General features: G+C 39.8%; 1 protein-coding gene across 1 annotated transcript; it reads right to left on the reverse strand.

The window, feature by feature from the left end:
- Positions 1 to 6,970: 6,970 nt before the first annotated feature.
- On the reverse strand, positions 6,971 to 10,158 carry LOC148580457 (uncharacterized). The gene is made up of 5 exons (XM_088492241.1): positions 9,230 to 10,158; positions 8,417 to 9,128; positions 8,057 to 8,242; positions 7,430 to 7,933; positions 6,971 to 7,276 (listed from the first exon to the last, which is right to left on the reverse strand). Exons 1-5 carry the CDS (start codon positions 10,156 to 10,158, stop codon positions 6,971 to 6,973), a joined length of 2,637 nt encoding a protein of 878 aa, XP_088348367.1.
- Between the last annotated feature and the right edge of the window lie 14,196 nt (positions 10,159 to 24,354).

Raw genomic sequence — 24,354 nt, forward strand, 5'->3', positions numbered from 1 at the left:
TAGCCATATATGCTTCTTGTTTCTTGTGAAAGTCCCATTGCTCTTGCATAAAGGTTTGGAGTGTGTCATTCATGTAAGGTTGATTAGGAGGAGGTCCTTGATTGCCTTGAGGAGGGTTAGGTCTACTATTTGGGTGTTGATACCTCCCTTGAGGTTGAGATTGTGGAGGTTGTTGGTAGGATTGTTGGTATTGTGGTTGACCTTGAGGAGGTTGATGATAGTAGGATTGTTGGCTTGGGTAAGGTTGAGCTTGTGGGGCTTGGTTCCACCTTTGATTAGAATTATCCCTCCACCCTTGGTTTTGACTTCCTCTATGTTAATTGTAGTTGGGTCTTTGTGGGTATGGATTGGCTACCGCTAATGTAGTGTCCTCTTGGAGTTGAGGGCACTCATCAGTGTTATGGTTGTTACAAGCACAAATACCGCATGATCTTGGTGGTCCCTCAATTCTTGGAGGTTGAGGTGGAAGAGATAGCAAAGCTTGGTGAATTTGTTACCCTTGGGTGATTTGTCTCAACAAAATTGTCATCTCATCGAGGGTCTTCGTCAAAACGGCATCTCTGGAAGGAGAAACTTTACTTAAAGCTTTTGGTTGTGGGTTGCTTACCCTTAAGTGTTGAGTGGAGTCCGCCAAGTCCGCTATGATCTCCCAGGCTTCCTCGGCGGTCTTGTTTTTGGTGAGAGATCCTCCACTAGAGGCATCTAGGAGAAGCTTATCTTGGGGGTTCATCCCTTGACAAATATAGCTAATAAGTACCAACTCGTCAATACGGTGGTCGGGGAAAGCTTCCAACAACTTCTTGAATCTCTCCTAGTACTCATAAATAGTCTCCCCATCTCGTTGCACAATGCAAGAGATTTCCTTTCGCAGCTTATCTGTTTTCTGTGGTGGGTAGAACTTTTCCAAAAATTCCTTACGCAACAAGTCCCACTCGGAAATCACATCTCCCGGTTGAGTATAAAACCATTCTATCGCTTTTTCCTCCAAAGAGAAAGGGAAAGCGAACACCAAAACTGCTACTTCATCTGCACCATGTCTTCTCGTAGTGGAGCATGCAACTTGAAAATCCTTAAGATGCTTAAGAGGGTCCTCTCCGGGCAGTCCATTGTACTTGGGGAGCAAGTTGATTGTGCTGATCTTAAGCTCAAAATTTGGATCCAAAGCTGGATATCGGATTTGTATCAGTTGCAAGTTAATATCAGGAGCTTTGGCTTCCCTTAAGGTGATTTTGCGGGGTGGATCCGCCATGGTATCGTCACCTGAGTCACTCAAAGAGATTTCATCACTCCCCATAGATGAATATAAGGTTTCCTCGTTAATTGAAGAATAATGGTCACGGATTGATGGTAATAGTGAATTGGAGTGCTCTTCAAGCAAGCCCGATTCACTATTCACAAATGCTAGCCGACGCCGAGCTTGCCTAATATGAGTTAAAGTTCTTTCTATTTCGGATCAAAAGGGCCCAAGCTCGGGTCTGGAAGCGATCGTGTCATTTAACTTAGGAAGCAATAGAAGCATGCAATTATGAAAAGCAAAACAAGAATGGGCAAATAAACATAAACCAACCTAACAATTAACAACTACCAAGACTAGCTAGATAGAAACAATATCTTCAAATTAGTACCAAGCAGCAAACAAAAACTAAATATTTATACTATTCACATATTCACAACAACTAAAATTATAGCACTCATTGCACTTAAAGTGATTCCCCGGCAATAGCACCAAAATTTGACGTGAGGGAGATTTAACCGTTAATCCAGGTTTTCACAAATTAGAATCCCATCGTTGAAAGTATAGCCTAGACCAACAGTTGATTCCCAAGTCAAATATCAATCCAAAGGATATGTCACAATTCAAAACCAATTCAATTCTGGGAGTTTCAATTCCCGGGTCATCTCCCAAGGACACTTGAGACCAATGAGTGTGCAATCTTGGTTGTGAGGAGCATGGGATTTTCAATAAAGAGATAAACATATAAAGCAATGAAAGAACATGCAAAATTGTAATAAATGAACTAATAAAGGAATCAAAGAAGTAACTATGCAATATAGACAAGTAAAGTGTAAAAGGAACTAATGTAATAATGTGTATAAAAGAACTTAAGTATAAAAGGTATCTTGGCTTGGAGTGAGCTAAGGGTCCTTTCCTTGTTGGAACCATGTAACACCCTAATTAGCCTAAGCCTTACCTCGCGTCGTAAAGCCAAGGTCAATCAGAGATTATGATAGTTCTAAACTCATACATAATATATATATATATATATATATATATAGAAAGAATAGTATAATCTAGAAGCCCGATGAAAGATCTAGCTCAAAAACAGATTTCGAAGCACAAACGTACTAACGGAGCTACCAGCTTAAGGCATAAGAAACAGAGAAGATATAACAAAAGATAAGTATATAATATCATAGGGAACTAGTCACGACTCGCGGAGTTTAAGCCGGCTAGCCATATACTGATATACAAAACCATACAGTGAAAACAGCTTATACAAGTTTTGTTCTCTCAAATACATGCCTCTAGGCAAAACAAAATACAAAAGGAGAGATGTATAAACAAAATAAACCAAAAAGAACTCCAAAATGATCCAAGATTCTCCACTCCTGTCACCAACCAAAGCAACTCACCGAGGTGGGTTGCAACCTGCATCTGAAAAACACAACAACAATATGGTATGAGAACCGGCGGTTCTCAGTATGGTAACAGTTCCCAGTGATATAGGATATAAGACCCCGGGACGCCAAAGGCAAGCCTAAGCTTCATATCAATCACAATATTCAACTTAAAGCATTCTAAAACATTTAAGCATAATATACCAACTTGACTTAAATAAACCAGGTTATCTATCTTAAGGGATTTCTATTCTAACCAAACACCGCTGTCCCACAGCCTTCACCAACCGATCCTCCATGCGATCCCATCGCCACCGCCTTCCGAACCTCCTCAATCCCAGCAGAAAACATAGATAATGTTCAAAGCAAGTAAAGCACAAGTAGTAGCATATATGGCAAATAATTCAGATAGCAAGTAAGCATGTTATTTAATTAGGCAAACCATTACAAGTAGACAAAGCATACAAGCAGATAGGAAATGCATATGATGAATACCTGCCCTACTGGCTGTGATATCACATTGTCGGTTCAACTGCCAACCCGACACATCTCCATGGAGACGTCGCCCTTCGGATTTCTCAAATGGGAACCCCCGAGATATAGTGCTCGGATCACTGTCCAGGTACCGGCGCCTGCTCGCCCTATAGATCCGAAGGGATGCGAGTGGGATATTCTTGCCTCAGACCTCACATCTCAACGTAAGCGGGATTAACCACCGTCCTTATCCCGCCGCCGCTACCTCGACAGGCGGGATTAACCACCGTCCCTGCCAGGCGCATGGCGTCTCAAAATATCATGTAAAAATATTATTTTAATAGTTTTCAAAAGTATTTTCAGCATACATAGACCCATCACTTCAATCCGAGTCCCCGACTCATCTCAACCACTGTCCCTTTATAACTCAGTTTCCAAATACCAAAAGTCTATCATTCCTCATCTCATATACCAATCATCCTTTACCTAACGTCAAACCATTCTCAGCACGCCAGAAACCTAGGCCTCCATTTTCTAATTTACCTTAAAATCATGTACTAGAGCCCTTAATTTATATCCCATGTTCTAATACTCAAAACTAGGCCCAAACGTCTTCAAATGCTGTTATAGAAGCTTACAACCTTGTTGAAAAGGCAAAATAGTTGAAAACAAATAAATTTTTGAGAAACAGGACGTGTGCACCCGCACATATCAGAAGTAATGAAATTCTGCAACTTTGGAAAATTTCAGATTTTTAACCCCAACTTTGAATGATCATAACTTCCTCTACTAAATTCCAATTTTTTTACAAACTTTATATCGATTCGAACAGTTTTCAATAAGCTTTAATGCTAAACTAATTTCAATAGATTTTGAAAACCAAGGCATAAGTTATGATTAGACAAAATTCACCAAAAGTCAACTTTTACCAAGACTCACAAGAATCTCAATTTACCAACTTTCATAACCCAATCCAACCAAAACCACATCAATTCTATCACATATCAGAATTTACCATTTTCCATATCCAATTTACCACTCCACCATATATAATCATCAATTCTCACTATCAAATATATAATAATACCCTTACTAACCATCATCATTATTAATTTCAACATCAAACTCCAACATCATACTATCAACATCAATATAACCATTTATCAACAATCCCAACACTCACCTTCAATTACCAAAAATATCAATATTTATCATCCATTATCAACCATATCAACAAACCCTCATCAACAACAATAAATCATACATCCCTCATCAACCTGTATAATCATTAAATTCCAACAACATCATTATTCATCATCAATCATTAAATACCAACAACCTCATCAACAACACTAATCATCAATACTCATTAACACCAACAATTCTCCATAATCATCCTTAATCACAATATTCCAAGGATACCAACAATTAACATCAATTTACACATAATCATTCATACACCAACAACATTCAATCCTATCTTAGGGTCAACTAGCCTAAGTGTCCATGAATATTATATACTACATAGAGGAAACTGAAACCATACCTTGGCCGATTTCCTTTATGCACCCAAACTCAAAATGAGCACCAACAAGCTTCCAACCACAATCCAAGCTTTCAAATCCACTCCAACAAGCACAAATAAGTTCCAAAAGCTCCCAAAGCCACAATAATCAAACTATATACATATAAATCACCACAAATCAACCTAGGGTTCAACATAAGCATAATCTCACAAGGGTTTAAGAGCTTTTACCTTTCCCAACAGATTTGATAACACAAATCCAAAGCTAAGCAAGGATTAGAGCAAACCTAAACATCCAAAATCACAAAAACCCATTTAACCCAAAACTCTAATAAAACCCGAAATTTTGAAGAGAGAAACTGGGATGATTTCGTGATTACGTTGAGGGTTTCTTGGGTGGGTTTTGTAGAGCTCTTCACAAGGAACGCTTAGCCACAAACGGTGCGGCGATCGGAGCTCCGTAGCTCAAGATATGAGCTTGGGAAGTTTAAAGTGAATAGTAACAATGGTGAAAAGCTCTCACCTCTCTCCTCACTTCAGCTGCTGTTGTGTTTAGGTTATGAGGGTGAAAGTGGCTGAAATGGGTTCATTTAAGTGTATTTATATGTTGGGCTTGGGCCCAACTTGGGCCCGGTCCAACCCGTTAGTATTTTTAGCCCATTTGGCCTAACTTCGGGCCAAATCTTTAAAATTAAAGCCCGGTTTTCCATTTCTAATATTTTTCTAAGGTTTTCTGACGGTTTTCACTTTTCTCGTGCGGTACCAGGCAGACTTGAACCGGTTCAACCGATTCAACTGCCGGTTCGTAATTTTTTACGGTTTTTCGTAGAAAGCACATTTTCTGACTCAGAAAGACTCACTGAGTCCAAAAATCACCTTTAAATCCCCAAATTCTCTCTCTAACTTTTTGGAATATAATTTGGGCAATTAATCACTTAATTAACCGGTTGATTAGTTGCGGTTCTTACATTCTCCCCACCAATTAAGAAAATTTCCCTCAAAATTTGAATTACCTGAGAAAAGCTCGGGATAATCCTTTCGCATCTCAGACTCCAATTCCCAAGTGTGCTCTTCTACTCCTGCTCGCTCCCAAGCAAATTTAACCAATGGGACATCCTTTCCTCGTAGCTTCTTCACACTAGTGTCATCGATCCTCACTGGTGTCACATGGAGAGTCAAGTTCTCTTTCAACTTGACCGATTCAGACTCCAACACATGAGCCGCATCCGACGTGTATTTACGGAGCTATGACACGTGGAATACGTCATGCAAGTTAGACAGATGAGGTGGCAAAGCTACTTGATATGCCACCGGCCCGAATCTCTTCAAAACCTCAAACGGTCCTATATATCTTGGGTTCAACTTCTTGGTCTTGATTGCTCTTCCAATCCCAGTTGTCAGTGTAACCCTAAGGAATACGTGTTCTCCCACTTCAAACTCTAAGGGTTTCCTTCTCTGATTCGCATAACTCTTCTGTCGACTTTGGGCAGTTAAAATCCTTGCACGAATCTTCTTAATGTTCTCAGTAGTCTCTGCTATCAAATCTGGACCCAAAACACTTACTTCTCCAAATTCATACCAACAAAGTGGAGACTGACACTTTCGTCCATACAAAGCCTCATACGGAGCCATCCCAATGCTTGCATGAAAGCTATTGTTATATGTGAACTTCACCAATGGCATATAACGATCCCAACTCCCGGGTTGATCCAACACACATGCTCTCAGCATATCTTCCAACGTTTGAATAGTCCTTTCCGATTGACCATCTGTTTGTGGATGATACGCCGTACTAAGACATAGCTTCGTACCGAAAGCTCTTTGGAAAGCTCCCCAAAACCTTGATGTGAATCGGGGATCACGGTCCGATACTATGCTTGACGGCACACCATGCAACCTCACTATCTCCTTGATGTATAATCTGGCCAATTCCTCCATAGAACAGTTTAGTCGGATAGGCAGAAAATGAGCGGATTTGGTTAAGCGATCTACGATCACCCAAATCGCATCAAACCCCGACCTAGTCCTCGGTAAACCGGTAACAAAATCCATAGCAATTCTTTCCCACTTCCACTGAGGAATCTCAAGTGGTTGTAGCATTCCTGATGGTTTTTGATGCTCTATCTTCACTTTCTGGCAGGTCAAACATTTGGATACCACTGTAGCTACATCACCCTTCATCCCCGGCCACCAGAACATCTTCTTCAAGTCATAATACATCTTCGTGCTCCCAGGATGAATAGAAAACCCATTGTTGTGAGCCTCCAACAGCAAGTCTCACCTCAAACTCCCAACATCTGGTATGCAAATCCTTCCCTTGTATCTTCATAACCCTTCATCATCCTTAGTGAATTATTCGCATCTCTTATCACCAACTGGTTGAAACAATTGCTGAAACTTCTGCTCATCTTGCTGCGCCCTTTGTATTTCTGGTTTAAACGTGTTTGAAATCTGTAACTGGTTCAAACAAGCTCTTCTGGCAACTTCACTAATATCCAGCTTAAGATCTACAAACTTATCCACTAGTTCTTCTTCCTTGATTCTCATCCAAGCAATTGTTAAAGATTTCCGACTCAAAGCGTTTGCTACCACGTTCGCCTTTCCAGGGTGATAACTCAACTCGAAATCATAATCTTTAAGCAACTCCATCCACCTTCTCTGGCGCATATTTAGCTATTTCTGATCAAAGATGTACTTGAGACTCTTATGATCAGAAAAGACGCTAAACCTTACTCCGTATAAGTGGTGTCTCCAAATCTTCAATGCAAACACAATTGCCGCTAATTCCAAGTCATGAGTGGGGTAATTCACCTTATGTGGTCTCAGCTGACGCGATGCGTAAGCCACCACATTCCGGTGTTGCATCAACACGCAACCCAAACCCTTCAAAGAAGCATCACAATATACCTCAAACGGTTCACACGGTTCCGGTAGGATTAGAACAGGTGCTGAAGTTAATCTCTGCTTTAATGTTTGAAAACTTTCTTCGCACTCCGACGTCCACTCGAACGGCACTTCTTTCCTTGTCAACTTTGTCATTGGTAGCGCAATCCGGGAAAATCCTTCGATAAATCTCCGGTAATATCCGGCTAAACCCAAAAAGATTCTGACTTTCGTCACAGTCGTCGGTTTTTCCCATTCCATCACCGCTTCTACTTTAGAAGGATCTACAGCTATTCCTCCCTTACTCACCACGTGGCCTAAGAACTTTACTTCCTCCTTCCAGAACTCGCACTTTGACAACTTAGCGTACAACTTCCGCTCCTTTAAGATTTGCAGTACAATCCTCAAGTGTTCCTCATGCTCTTTTACCGTCTTAGAGTAAACTAAGATGTCATCTATGAAAATCACCACGAATTTGTCCAAAAAGGGACGAAACACTCTGTTCATGTAATCCATGAAAATAGCAGGTGCATTCGTTAACCCAAAAGACATTACCGCAAACTCGTAGTGTCCATAGCGTGTTCTAAAGGTAGTCTTAGGGATATCATCTTCCTTCACTCTTTTCTGGTGGTAACCGGATCTCAAATCAATCTTGGAAAACACTCCAGCTCCTTGCAATTGATCCATCAAGTCATCTATCCTTGGCAGCGGGTACTTGTTCTTTACTGTCACTTTATTTAACTGTCGGTAATCCACACACAAACGCATCCCTCCATCTTTCTTCTTCACCAATAAAACTGGCGCTCCCCACGGTGATACACTCGGTCGAATGAACCTCTTATTCAGAAGCTCTTCCAACTGAGTCTTTAGCTCTGCCAGCTCTATAGGAGCCATTCTATACGGTGTAATCGATACTGGTCCGGCTCCCGGCACCAATTCAATCGCAAACTCAATTTCCCTTTGAGGTGGGAACTCAGGGATATCTTCCGGGAACACTTCTGGAAAATCTCTAACCACCGGAATTTGATCTAAGTTCTGGGCATCGCCCAACGCATTAGCAGCCAACAGAATATAACCCTGACACTCCTCCCCACTATAATGCACCATTACAGAGTTCAGGTAATACCCCGTAGCTACAACTGCTCCATTTTCTCCTTCCGGCATAAACCGAATTCTCCGTTCAAAGCAATCCAACAAAATCTGGTTCTTCGACAACCAATCAAACCCCAAAATCATCTCCAGCCCCACCACTGGTAAACAGATCAAATCGTGTATAAAGTCTCTACCCTCAAGCTTGAAACCTACTTGTCTACAACCTGACCTAGTCATAACTGTTTGATGCGGAGTATGTACATGTAGATCAAAAGGTAACTCTGATACTTTCAAGCCTAATTCCTCAACTTTAGCAAATGAAATAAACGAATGCGAAGCTCCGGTATCATATAATGCAACTGAGGATTTATCACCAATTAGACATATACCTTTTATCAAAGGATCCGCCTTGGAAGCATCCTTGGCATTCACAGCAAAGACTCGACCTTGATGCTGACTCTGGCCGCATTCTGATTCCTCCCACGAGGGCAATCCCTCGCAATGTGGCCAGGTAACCCACCCTTGAAGCAACCACCTAAACCAATCTTACATGAGTCATAAGGGTGAAAACGTCCACAACGATCACAAGCTAAATCCGGAGAACTCTTACTCTGATTTCCTCTGCCTTTAGCATACTGAAACTGATTCTGATTGTTCTTTCTGAAGCCCCCTTGGCCTTGAGGAGTATATCCCCCTCTTTTGAAGCTTTGTCCTCTAGGATGAAAATACTTGCCACGCCCACGACTAGAGCTCCCTCCATGAGTGTCCTTAGATGCCGCCACTGTCTTGGCATACTCCTCCACTACCCTTGCTTTGTTCACCAAGTCGGAGAAGACACGGATCTCTATAGGAGCCACAGCAGTCATAATGTTGTCCTTCAAGCCCCTTTGGTACTTAATGCACCTCCGGCTCTCGAAAGTCTCCGGGTCACCCTGACATACCTGAGAAAAACTACAAAGCTCTTCGAACTTGTTGGTGTACTCTGCCACAGACATGGAACCTTGTTTTAGCTGCATTAGCTCCATCTCCTTTGCTTCCCTTGCAGACTCAGGAAAGTATTTCTTGTAGAAAGCCGTTTGGAACACCTCCCATGGAATGTCGGCGTTCTGAAGCTGTAGTAAACGACACTCAGCTTGCCACCAGAGCTGGGCCTCTCCCGCTAGCTGATAAGCGGCAAACTCTACATATTGATTGAGAGGAACATGTTGCACCTGTAAAGCATGAACTATAGCCTGGAACCAGTGGTCCGCTTTAATAGGATCTGTGGATCCTCGGAAAGTTGGCGGATGAACCTTGAGGAACGTCGCCAGGGTCATCGGAACTCCTCCTGTGTTATCGCCGTTACCCTCAGTATTATCATTGGTATTCCTTTCGCCATTCCCATTTCCGTTGCCATTCCCAGTCGGTTGGCCCAATCTCTGCACTGCTTGCAGAGTCGCAGCAGCATTAGCTTCTATGGTGTTAGTGAGATTCGCCATTGCCGCCATGAATTCGGCGTGATTGTCAGCTGGTTGCTCATTCCTACTTCCCCGTGTACGTGTTCGACCTCGCCCGCGAGTAGCCATGTAGGATTCCTGTCTACACCAAACAATAGATATCAAGGTGATCAGTCTCAATATCAAAAGTTTAGTGCTTCAATTATCCCAAACAGGCACTCACAAACAAGCATGCTATGCATATATCAAACCGATAACCTAATCGCATCAAAGAAAAGACACACAGAGTATGCAATGAAGCACAATCGGTCCATCCCTCAGGCTCACGAGGACGAACCGCTCTGATACTACTAAATGTAACACCCTAACTAGCCTAAGCCTTACCTCGCGTCGTAAAGCCAAGGTCAATCAGAGATTATGACAGTTCTAAACTCATACATAATATATATATATATATATATATATATATATATATATATATATATATATATAGAGAAAGAATATTATAATCTAGAAGCCCGATGAAAGATATAGCTCAAAAACAGAATTTCGAAGCACAAACGTACTAACGGAGTTACTAGCTTAAGGCATAAGAAACAGAGAAGATATAACAAAAGCTAAGTATATAATATCATAGGGAACTAGTCACGACTCGTGGAGTTTAAGCCGGCTAGCCATATACTGATATACAAAACCATATAGTGAAAACAGCTTATACAAGTTTTGTTCTCTCAAATACATTCCTCTAGGCAAAACAAAATACAAAAGGAGAGATGTATAAACAAAATAAACCAAAAAGAACTCCAAAATGATCCAAGATTCTCCGCTCCTATCACCAACCAAAGCAACTCACCGAGGTGGGTTGCGACCTGCATCTGAAAAACACAACAACAATATGGTATGAGAACCGGCGGTTCTCAGTATGGTAACAGTTCCCAGTGATATAGGATATAAGACCCCGGGACGCCAAAGGCAATCCTAAGCTTCATATCAATCACAAGATTCAACTTAAAGCATTCTAAAACATTTAAGCATAATATACCAACTTGACTTAAATAAACCAGGTTATCTATCTTAAGGGATTTCTATTCTAACCAAACACCGCTGTCCCATAGCCTTCACCAATCGATCCTCCATGCGATCCCATCGCCACCGCCTTCCGAACCTCCTCAATCCCAGCAGAAAACACAGATAATGTTCAAAGCAAGTAAAGCACAAGTAGTAGCATATATGGCAAATAATTCAGATAGCAAGTAAGCATGTTATTCAATTAGGCAAACCATTACAAGTAGACAAAGCATACAAGCAGATAGGAAATGCATATGATGAATGCCTGCCCTACTGGCTGTGATATCACATTGTCGGTTCAACTGCCAACCCGACACATCTCCATGGAGACGTCGCCCTTCAGATTTCTCATATGGGAACCCCCGAGATATAGTGCCCGGATCACTGTCCAGGTACCGACGCCTGCTCGCCCTATAGATCCGAAGGGATGCGAGCGAGATATTCTTGCCTCAGACCTCACATCTCAACGTAAGCGGGATTAACCACCGTCCTTACGCCGCCGCCGCTACCTCGACAGGCGGGATTAACCACCGTCCCTGCCAGGCGCATGGCGTCTCAAAATATCATGTAAAAATATTATTTCAATAGTTTTCAAAAGTATTTTCAGCATACATAGATCCATCACTTCAATCCGAGTCCCCGACTCATCTCAACCACTGTCCCTTTATAACTCAGTTTCCAAATACCACAAGTCTATCATTCCTCATCTCATATACCAATCATCCTTCACCTAACCTCAAACCATTCTCAGCATGCCAGAAACCTAGGCCTCCGTTTTCTAATTTACCTTAAAATCATATACTAGAGCCCTTAATTTATATCCCATGTTCTAATAATCAAAACTAGGCCCAAACGTCTTAAAATGATGTTATAGAAGCTTACAACCTTGTTGAAAAGGCAAAATAGTTGAAAACAAATAAATTTTTGAGAAACAGGACGTGTGCACCCGCACATATCAGAAGTAATGAAATTCTGCAACTTTGGAAAATTTCAGATTTTTAACCCCAACTTTGAATGATCATAACATCCTCTACCAAATTCCAATTTTTTTATAAACTTTATAACGATTCGAACAATTTTCAATAAGCTTTAATGCTAAACTAATTTCATTAGATTTTGAAAACCAAGGCATAAGTTATGATTAGACAAAATTCACCAAAAGTCAACTTTTACCAAGACTCACAAGAATCTCAATTTACCAACTTTCATAACCCAATCCAACCAAAACCACATCAATTCTATCACATTTCAGAATTTACCATTTTCCATATCCAATTTACCACTCCACCATATATAATCATCAATTCTCACTATCAAATACATAATAATACCCTTACTAACCATCATCATTATTAATTTCAACATCAAACTCCAACATCATACTATCAACATCAATATAACCATTTATCAACAATCCCAACACTCACCTTCAATTACCAAAAATATCAATATTTATCATCCATTATCAACCACATCAACAAACCCTCATCAACAACAATAAATCATACATCCCTCATCAACCTGTATAATCATTAAATTCCAACAACATCATTATTCATCATCAATCATTAAATACCAACAACCTCATCAACAACACTAATCATCAATACTCATTAACACCAACAATTCTCCATAATCATCCTTAATCACAATATTCCAAGGATACCAACAATTAACATCAATTTACACATAATCATTCATACACCAACAACATTCAATCCTATCTTAGGGTCAACTAGCCTAAGTGTCCATGAATATTATATACTACATAGAGGAAACCGAAACCATACCTTGGCTGATTTTCTTTATGCACCCAAACTCAAAATGAGCACCAACAAGCTTCCAACCACAATCCAAGCTTTCAAATCCACTCCAACAAGCACAAATAAGTTTCAAAAGCTCCCAAAGCCACAATAATCAAACTATATACATATAAATTACCACAAATCAACCTAGAGTTCAACATAAGCATAATCTCACAAGGGTTTAAGAGCTTTTACCTTTCCCAATAGATTTGATAACACAAATCCAAAGTTAAGCAAGGATTAGAGCAAACCTAAACATCCAAAATCACAAAAACCCATTTAACCCAAAACTCTAATAAAACCCAAAATTTTGAAGAGAGAAACTGGAAGATTTCGTGATTACCTTGAGGGTTTCTTGGGTGAATTTTGTAGAGCTCTTCACAAGGAACGTGTAGCTGCAAACGGTGCGGCGATCGGAGCTCCGTAGCTCAAGATATGAGCTTGGGAAATTTAAAGTGAATAGTAACAATGGTGAAAAGCTCTCACCTCTCTCCTCACTTCAGCTGCTGTTGTGTTTAGGTTATGAGGGTGAAAGTGGCTGAAATGGGTTCATTTAAGTGTATTTATATGTTGGGCTTGGGCCCAACTTCGGCCCGGTCCAACCTGTTAGCGTTTTTAGCCCGTTTGGCCTAACTTCGGGCCAAATCTTTAAAATTAAAGCCCGATTTTCCATTTCTAATATTTTTCTAAGGTTTTTTGACGGTTTTCACTTTTCTTGTGCGGTACTAGGCAGACTTGAACCGGTTCAACCGGTTCAATTGCCGGTTCGCGATTTTTCACAGTTTTTCGTAGAAAGCACATTTTCTGACTCACAAAGACTCACTGAGTCCAAAAATCTCCTTTAAATCCCCAAATTCTCTCTCTAACTTTTTGGAATCTAATTTGGAAAATTAATCACTTAATTAACCGGTTGATTAGTTGTGGTTCTTACAAACCACAACTATGCCAACTAGAATGGATCAATCTCACTTGATTAACCCTTACATCGGAGAGGAAGTTAAATGAGCATAAGTGTTCTTAACCCACAAATCCTAAATTGCTTGCTAATTGCCTTAGCAACAACATAGCGTTTGTGGGAACAAGAACAATTAACAATCTAAAAATTAACACTAAATGTTGAACATTCCAACTCTAGGAATCCAATTGCTCACTTTTCCCAAGCCAAGAGATAGAAAACTAGCCCAAAATCATACTTGACATTTTGTCAAACACTTGGTGGGTAAAAACCTTAAACATGGGAAAAATGAGAAAAAGCTTGGAACCAAAAGCAACAAATGATCTTAATCAACAATAAAGACTCAAGAAAGCATGTAACAATCATCAATTATCAAATTCATCAACAAGAAATAGAAATTGCAAAAGAGAAGTAAAATTGAACTATAACTTGAATTATAAGAAAGTGTAAGAATAATGTAACTATAAAGAGTAGCAACAAAGAGATATTTACAATGGAAATTAGCAAAAATCCAAGATCAAAATGGAAATGGCACTTGAATATAAAAACCCTAGTGTAACCCTAGTAGAGAAGATGATGAAAAACTTAAAGAAAAACTATACTAAAGCTATCTACCACTACTCCTAAACTATACTAATGTTATGCTATGGTATGGTCTTCATTTTCCCTTCCTTATGAGCTAAATGGCTTCAGAAATGGGCCTCCAAATCACCAAAATCGCGAGTCACATGAGATCTTAATGAAGGCATGTGCGTCCACCTGTGTGGACGCACAGACGTGTGCGTCCGCACACTCTGTCAAAAATCTCTACCGTGTGTATGCACAGAAGGTTGTACGCACGCACACTAGGCATGCAGGTCTGTGCATACGCATACTAGGCTGAGCTCTTCTCCTTTGATTCTTCATGCTTCCTCTACTTTGAATACTCTTCTTCCATTTTCTCCAAGCCATTCCTGCCTTATACCTCTGAAATCACTCACAAATAACATCAAGGCATCGAATAGAAGGTAAATGGAATAAAGTTAATCAAATTAGGCACAAAAGAGCATGTTTTCATAATCAAGCACAAATTAGGAGGAAAGTTCAAATGCATTCTATTTAGTGGAATAGGTGCAAGTTTATATGATGAAATCCATTCAAATTCAACCAAAAATTATCATCACATATGGATTCATCAACAAGCAACAATTCAAGTTTAGTGTTGTGATGCATGAGCATCTTTCCTATCTATTCCTAGTGAATTTGCATTCAAATTGTTGAGTTTAATCAAGATTTAATTACCTTAGCCACTATGAATGCTACTTTGAGTTGTTTGCAATTTCTGTTTATTTCAGGTAGCATTCGGATGGATTTGATAGTGTTTTGTAGCAGAAAAGGAAGAAAGCGAGGGATGCTGTTAACCCCAACCTCCTAGCACTCAAATAGGAATAACTTGAGCTACAAAGGTCCCATTGACGTGATTCTAGCAGCATTGGAAATCCAACTTTCAGAGCTTTCCAATGATATATAATAGTATACCCTTTTTTTTCCATTTCGTTTGTCCTTCATGGCAGCAAACTTGAGATACTTCAAGTTTGGTGCCACACTCAAGAATCCAAGGAGTGCTTGCTGATGAGTTGAAGCCAAACTTGAGATACTTCAAGTTTGGCGCCAACTAAAAAGAATTGAAGAATTGCATACGGGCTTGATGAAGCCAAACTTAGATTCTTCATGTTTGGCGCCAGCAAGGAGAACGTCCAACGAATGCATGCTGGCTTGCTGAAGCCAAACTTGAGAAACCTCAAGTTTGGCGCCAGCCAAACAGAACCAAAGAGAAAGCTCAAGTTTGGCACCAACCTTTACTACTCAAGTGGTCCCCCATTCGTCCAAGGAGCAGCACACGAAGATTTTATTAATTTTTTATTTAACTTTATTTTATTTTACAAATAGGAAAAGATATTATTTAGTTTTAGAAAATATATTTTACATTAATTAGGATTAGATATAAAAGGGAAAAGAATCAGCCCTTCGGGCCATGATAATCTCTTCTCTTCTTCCTCATTCCGCAATCTACAATTTTCAGAATCCTAGTTTTCTCTCTAAACCATGAGCAACTAAACCTCCACTATTAATGCTAGGAGCTCTGTCTATTGTATGGATTGATACTATTATTTTTCTATTTTAATTCATGTACTAATTTCTATTTCAAGAATTTTTTTCGTTCTTTATCATATGAATCTGGGTGGAACGAAAGTATGACCCTTATTCTAATTGAGTTCTTGTATAACTTGGAAAAGCTCTTTACTTGAACAACAGCTTGAAAACAATTTCTCCTAAATTTCTAATTATCTGGACTTAACGGGATACATGACATATAATCCTCTTATATTAGGATAATTAGGATTTCTGTGGCATATAAACTAGAATTGAACTTCACCCTCTAATTGGAATTAAGTAACTAAAGAATTAGCGGTTGATGAAGGTTAGAGGAAACTAAAAAGGTCTAAGGAATTAGGGTTTAGTAACATATAGTTTGCCATGAATTGAATCTTGCATGATTAAAGTAGTTGGTAAGAAAAGTTAATCCGAAAAATAAATATCTCTGAAACCTTAACTATTTTCTCCATATATTTCACAACCCGTTTACTGCTTGCTTTCTGATATTCTGAATTTACTGTTAATGCTTTTGAACTCTCAAAACACCATTTTTTACTTGTCTAACTAAGTAAATCACTCAATCATTGTTTCTTAGTCCATCAATCTTCGTGGGATTGACCCTCATTCACTTGAGGTACTACTTGGTACGACCCGGTTGGTGCACGAAATTGTGATCATCAATGGCGCCATCAACATGTTACGCTCAATTGTAATCTCAACTTTTTATCACAACTTCGCACAACTAACCAGCAAGTGCACTGGGTCGTCCAAGTAATAAACCTTACACGAGTAAGGGTCGATCCCACGGAGATTGTTGGTATGAAGCAAGCTATGGTCATCTTGTAATTCTCAGTCAGGCGGATATAGAATGGTTATGGAGTTTTCGAAAATAAATAATAAAATAGGGATAGAAATACTTATGTAAATCCTTGGTGAGAATTTCAGATGAATGCATGGAGATGCTTTCGTCCCTCTAAACCTCTGCTTTCCTGCTGTCTTCATCCAATCAGTCTTACTCCTTTCTATGGCTGGCTTTATGTAAGGACATCACCGTTGTCAATGGCTACTTTTGATCCTCTCTGGAAAATGGTCCGATGCGCTGTCACTGCATGGCTAATCGTCTGGAGGCGTCACCCTTGCCAATGGCTACATCCTATCCTCTTGTGAAAATGGTCCAAATGCTCTGTCACAGCACGGCTAATCATCTGAGGTTCTCGATCATACTGGAATAGGATTCACCCTCCTTTTGCGTCTGTCACTACGCCCAGTATTCGCGAGTTTGAAGCTCGTCACAGTCATTCAATCCCAGAGTCCTACTCGGAATACCACAGACAAGGTTTAGACTTTCCGGACTCTCATGAATGCCGCCATCAATCTAGCTTACACCACAAAGATTCTGATTAAGAGATCCAAGAGATACTCATTCAATCTGAGGTAGAACGGAAGTGGTTGTCAGGCATGCGTTCATAGGGAATGATGATGATTGTCATGTTCATCACATTCAGGTTGAAGTGCGAATGAATATCTTAGAAGCGGAACAAGTTGAATTGAATAGAAAACAGTAGTACTTTGCATTAATCTTTGAGGAACAGCAGAGCTCCACACTTTAATCTATGGAGTGTAGAAACTCTACCGTTAAAAAATACATAAGTGAAAGGTCCAGGCATGGCCGAATGGCCAGCCCCCAAAACGAGATCACAGGATCAAAAATACAATCCAGGATGTCTAATACAATAGTAAAAAGTCCTATTTATACTAAACTAGTTACTAGGGTTTACAGAAGTAAGTAATTGATGCATAAATCCACTTCCGGGGCCCACTTGGTGTGTGCTTGGGCTGAGCTTAAATGTTACACGTGCAGAGGCTCTTTCTGGAGTTGAACGCCAGGTTGTAACGTATTTCTGGCGTTCAACTCTGGTTTGTGACTTGTTTCTGGCGTTCAACGCCCTTTTACGTCATCTAAACTCGGCCAAAGTATGGACTATTATATATATCTGGAAAGCCCTGGCTGTCTACTTTCCAACGCAATTGGAAGCGCACCATTTGGAATTCTGTAGCTCCAGAAAATCCACTTTGAGTGTAGGGAGGTCAGAATCCAACAGCATCAGCACTCCTTCTTCAACCTCTGAATCTGATTTTTGCTCAAGTCCCTCAATTTCAGCCAGAAAATACCTGAAATCATAGAAAAACACACAAACTCATAGTAAAGTCCAGAAATGTGAATTTAACATAAAAACTAATGAAAACATCCCTAAAAGTAACTAGATTCTACTAAAAACATACTAAAAACAATGCCAAAAAGCGTATAAATTATCCGCTCATCACCGGTGCACTTGCTGGTTAGTTTGTGGGTTATAAGTTCTGCACCACATTCAACTCCGCAAAGGAGGCAGAGACCTGGCATTGAATGCCAGGAAGGAGGTCGCCTATGGGCGTCTAATGCCCTATCAGGAGCATGAAGCTGGCGTTCAGCAAGAGTTGGGCGTTCAACGCCCACAAGGAGGCAAGGAATTCGAATTCCCTAGCCCCTCATGACCAGTGGGTGATGAGCGGATATTTTATACGCTTTTTGGCATCATTATCATATAGTTTTCATTATGTTTTGTTTAACTTTTATTATGTTTTCATAGGTTTTAGTGCTAAGTTCACATTTTTGGATTCTACTTTGAGTTTGTTTGTTTTATGGTGATTTCAGATATTTTCTGGCTGAAATTGAGGAGCTTGAGCAAAAGTCTGATTCAGAGACAGAGAAAGGACTGTAGATGTTGTCAGGATCTGACCTCCGTGCACTCGAAGGAGCTTTTTTAGAGCAACAGAAGTCCAAATGGCGCACGCTCAACGGCTATGGAAAGCTAACATCCAGGGCTTTCCAAAAATATTTATTAGTCTATAATTTGCTTTGGAAATGAAGGTCCAAAACTGCCATTCAACGCCAGCCACCTACCCTATTCCTGGCGTTGGACGCTTAAAAAGGAGCAGCTAGCTTCCAACGCCCAAAAGGGAGTCCCAAGCCAGCGTTCAACGCCCCTAAGGAGTCCTAGCACGTGGAGACACCCTTGGCTCAGCCTAAACACTCACCAAGTGGGTCCAAAAAGTGGATTTTCGCACTACAAGACTAGTTTATCTTATTTCTGTAATTCTTAGTTAGCAGATTATTATATATAGACAAGAGTTCACCGTTGTTAAGAACTCTTGCCCACTTTTATGTTTTACATTACCGTTTGTAAGCTATGAGTCACTAACCGCCTAAGCTTAAGGTTAAGGTTAGGAGCTCTGCTGATTCTTATGAATTAATAATATCACTATTCTATTTCAATCTATGCTTGATTCTATTCTAAGATGTATCTTCGTTCTTCATCCTAACAAATTGGGAGTGTGACTTGACCGTCATCCCTATTCACATGAGTTCTTGCAAGTCCTTGATGGGATAGTATTGAACCACAAGCGTGATTATACATCTCTTAGACGGCTGATCCACGGCTTCGTTGGGGATTTCTCGAGACATCAGTTCAGTCGAGGTGCGGGGCGTTTAGGGCCTTTCTGGTATAGGCTAGAACCCAAGGAGCAGCGTTCTCTTATCCGGATGATCCGACCTGGTCTGTGGCATTTTGAGTAGGATCACCAAGGGAATGGACTACTAGAGCTTCACCCTCATTCAGATTGGATGACTGCTGACCCAGCGTTAGATCTAAAGTAGAGGAGATTAATGACCACTAACCCAGCGTTAATCATATACAACCTACCATGGAATGAATCAATCAGAAGTTGGAGTAGCTTGTGAGAAAAGTTGATCCAGAAGGAAGAAGAATCTCCGAAGCCTCAACCGTTCTCATACTATTGATTTCACACCTATCTAGTAACGTTTTATTTATTTATCTGTTTATACGTTCTCTCGGGACAACTATATTTTCTATCTGCCTGACTAAGATCTGCAAGATAACCATTGCTTGCTCAAACCAACAATCTCCATGGGATCGACCCTCACTCACATGAGGTATTACTTAGATGACCCGGTATACTTGCTGGTCTATCTGTGTGAAACGTGCGGAGCCAGTTCGTGCACCAAGTTTTTGGCGCCGTTGCCGGGGATTGTTCAAATTTGATAAACTACCAGATTATTTTGTTGCTTAGATTAGGTACTTTTTACTTTTGTTTGAAGTCTTTTGTTTTCTTTTTCAAAAACTTCTTCAAAAATCCATCTTTTGTTTGAGTCTAGTATCAATTCTTAAGTTTGGTGTCCTTTGTCTGTTCTTTATTTTCTTTGAAATTTTCAAATTGTTCTTGAGTGTTCTTTCTTGGTATTCAAGTTGTTCATGTTTCTTTTCTTGTTTTGATCTTAAAATTTTTAAGTTTGGTATCTTTTGGTGTTTTTCTTTTCAATTTTTGAAAAACACGTGTCTTTTGATCTAAAAATTTTAAGTTTGGTGTCTTTTAGTTGTTTTTCTCTTTCTTTATTAATTTCAAAAAAATAAAAAATAATATCTTTCCTATCTTTATTCAAAAATTTCGAAAATCTTATTCCCTTTGATTTAAAAATTTTAACTTTGGTGTTTTCTTGTTAGTAAAGTCAAATTTCAAATCTAATCTTTTAAATCTTTTCAAATCTTTTCTTTTAATTTTATTCTTTCCTATCTTATCTTTCTTTTCAAATTTTAAAATTCAAAATTTTTTCAAATCTTTATCTTATCTTTGGTTTATCTTTCTTTAAGTTTCAAATCATTATCTTATCTTATCTTAATTTTAATTTTCAAAATCAAATCTTTTTCAAATCTCCTATCTTATCTTATTTGCAAACCTTTCTTAGTTAGTTACTTGTTTTCTCATTCTGTCCTTTTCAAAACTTCCTAACTAATTCCTCTCTCTTCTATTTTCGAAAATTTACCTATTTCTCTTTCTTCTTTTTTGAAATTCACCTATTTAATTTCCAAATCATTTTAATCTATTAGTTACCTTAGTCTTTAATTGTCCTTTTTCTTTTCGAATTTGATTAATAATTAAAAATAAAAATAAAAGTATTTTAATTATAGTTTTTCTTTTTACTTCTCAATATCCAAATTCTCCTACCTTTCTTTACCATGAACCCAAATGGAAATGAATAGTTCAGAAGAAATTTGGGGTCCTATATGGCCCCCACTCTTGACTTTTATAGGAAAAGTATCAGTATACCCCCCATTAGAGCAAGTAATTTTGAGCTAAATCCTCAGCTCATTACTTTGGTGCAACAAAATTGCCAATATTCTAGACTTTCACAGGAAGAGCCTACTGAGTTCGTGGCAAACTTTTTACAAATTGTTGACACAATACACACTGAGGGAGTATATTAGGATGTCTACAGACTGCTACTCTATCCCTTTGCTTGAAAACCTGGAGGCAGCTAGTAGACAACTTTCTAAATCAATACATTCCCCTAAAGAAGTTGACTCAGTTAAGGCTGGATATCCAAGGCTTCAAACAAGAGAATAATGAATCTCTTCATGATGCCTGGGGGAGGTATAGAAGAATGCTACGGAAATGCCCCATTAAAATGTTTTCAGAATGGGTGCAATTAGACATCTTTTATTATGGCCTCACAAACATGGCTAGGATGTCTCTAGACCACTCTGCTGGTGGTTCTATACATATGAGGAAAATAATTGAAGAGGCTCACGAACTTATTGAGACAGTTGCCATGAACTAGCATCTGTACTCGGTTGATGAGACTTCCATAAAAGGAGAGGTTAAGGTAATATCTACTGAATCTAACCCTCCAGAACAAGATGGCCCATTGACTTAACAGTTACACGCCCTTGCACAGTAGTTGCTAGAATTGCAAGAGGCTTTGCGAGAAACTCAGACTTCTAACAGGAATGTAGAAGCCCTGCTAAGTCAAACAAGGCAATAATTATCTAAGCAGATAAAAGATGAATGTTAGGCAATCCAACTGAGGAGTGGGAAAATATTGAACACCCAACCTCAGAGCAACAGGAGACCAGAAGAAGAAAAGCTGACAGAGGATAACCAGACTACTATTCAAGACACCTCTGAGGACGTTGCACGCCCTAAGAGGAATGTCGTTGGCATTCAACGCCAAGAAGGGATACCCACCCTTGGCGTTAAACACCCAAAAGGGGGCAGTTCTCTTGGCGTTGAACGCCAGGAAGGGGGCAACAAGGGCGTTGAACGCCCAACCAGGGATGGTCAGACACATGCAAGTACTGATAAGACCCTTCCTAAGCAAGCTACTGACCCTCATTCCAATTCTGTAAGCATTCAACCTACATTAACTAAAGTTGATGAGTACATGGCCAAGATGCCATTTCCTCAGAAACTCTGCCAAGTATAAAAGGATAAACAGTTTGCCTCCTTTGCTGATTATCTCAAGACACTTGAGATCAAGATCCCTTTTATAGAGGCTCTTGAGCAGATACCTTCTTATGCTAAGTTCATGAAGACATCATAAGTCATAAGAAGAATTGGAGAGAGGCAGAAATAGTCATCCTCACTGAAAAATGTAGTACAGTAATCCAAAGGAGCTTACCAGAGAAACTCAAATATCCTGGGAGCTTTATGATACCCGGCACCTTAGGGGATGCCTGCACAAAGACAGCCCTATGTGAACTCAGAGCAAGTATTAACTTAATACCTGCATCATTAATAAAGAGACTCTATTTAACTCACGAAGTTAAACCTACCCACATATGTCTTCAACTTGTCAGGGTTGGACCCTTTGCTTTCCCCACAGATTTTGTGGTGCTGGAAATGGATGAGCACAAGAGTGCAACCCTCATTCTAGGAAGACCCTTCCTAGCTACAGGACGGACCCTCATTAATGTTCAGAAAGGGGAAGTAACGCTGAGAGTAAATGAGGATGTGTTCGTACTAAATGGTGTCAAAGCCATGCAGCATCCAGACACTCCAGAGGAGTGCATGAGTATTGATATCATTGATTCCCTAGTGGAAAAAGTGAATATGGCTGAGAGACTTGAAGAAAAGCTGAACGACATCTTCTACGATGCTCAGCCTGATTTAGAGGAGCCAGAGGAAATAAAGGAACCTCTTAAAACTCCTAAGTAAGAGGACAAGCCTACTAAATTCGAGCTCAAACCATTACCATCCTCCTTGAAATATGTATTTCTAGGAGATGGACATACTTATCCTGTGATTATAAGCTCAGCCTTAGAACCACAGGAAGAAAAAGCACTAATCCAAGTGTTAAGGATACACAAGACAGTTCTTAGGTGGATAATAAGCCCAACCCGATGCATGCACAAGATCCTATTGAAAGATGACGCTAAACTAGTGGTTCAACCACAAGGCGACTGAATCCAGCCATGAAGGAAGTGGTGCAAAAGGAAGTCACAAAACTATGGGAGTTTGGGATTATTTATCCCATCCCTGATAGCCTGGTAGCACGAATCCCCACACTTTCATACTGTTGTACCAGCAAGTGCACTTGGTCATCCAAGTAATACCTGAGCGAGTCAGGGTCGATCCCACGAGGATTGTGGCTTGAAGCAAGCTATGGTTATCTTGCAGGTCTTAGTCAGGCAGATCAAAAGGAGTTGTTTGATTGATGCAAGGGCAATTCATGAAAGGAATATATTGTATATATTAAAATCAATAATAAAAATAGAGTTGAGAATTGGAGTTGCTTCGCCTTTCTGAATTAACTCTAGTACTAGTGTCTTCTTTGCTCGTGAATGATCTTCTTCTATGGCAGGCTGTATGTGATCAACGCAATGGTCCATGGTCGTTGATCTCCTCTACTACAGATTGAATGCCATTGGCCGTGGTTATCCAATTTGACGAAGGGTAAAGTGCATAGCAGTCCATTCTCTTGGCAATTCTACTCAAAATGCCACAGAAAAGGTCGAATCTTTCGGATCAGAGGATGCTGCTTCCTAGGATTCTAGCCTATACCACGGAGACCCTAATCTCCCCAAAAATTGGCTGAACTGGTGTCTCGAGAAGTCCCTAACGAAGTCATGGATTAGCCATCTGAGAGATGTATAAACATAGCTGTTGGCTCGTGCTTTCCAGTCACGTATTCACACGAACCCAAGTAGACGTGGGTGTTTGTCAAGCACGTTCATCTTAATGTGATGAAAGAGCTAATTTGTCAGATCATCCTATTCACCACGATGAAGATCAGATATATATATATATCTTAGAGATAAATCAAGCACGGATCGAAAAAGAAATAGTAATACTTTTATTAATTCATAGGACTCAGCAGGGCTCCTCCCCTCAACCTAGGAGGTTTAGAAACTCATACTGATATAAAAGCTCTTTCGAATGCAAGGAGGTCAGATCCGGACAGTATCTGCAGTGCTTTCTCTTTCTCTGAATTAGACTTCTGCTCCAGCTCCTCAAATATTTGGT

Source organism: Arachis ipaensis, chromosome B10 (assembly GCF_059453495.1).
Source record: "Arachis ipaensis isolate K30076 ecotype BB chromosome B10, ASM5945349v1, whole genome shotgun sequence".
Classification (NCBI taxonomy): domain Eukaryota; kingdom Viridiplantae; phylum Streptophyta; class Magnoliopsida; order Fabales; family Fabaceae; genus Arachis; species Arachis ipaensis.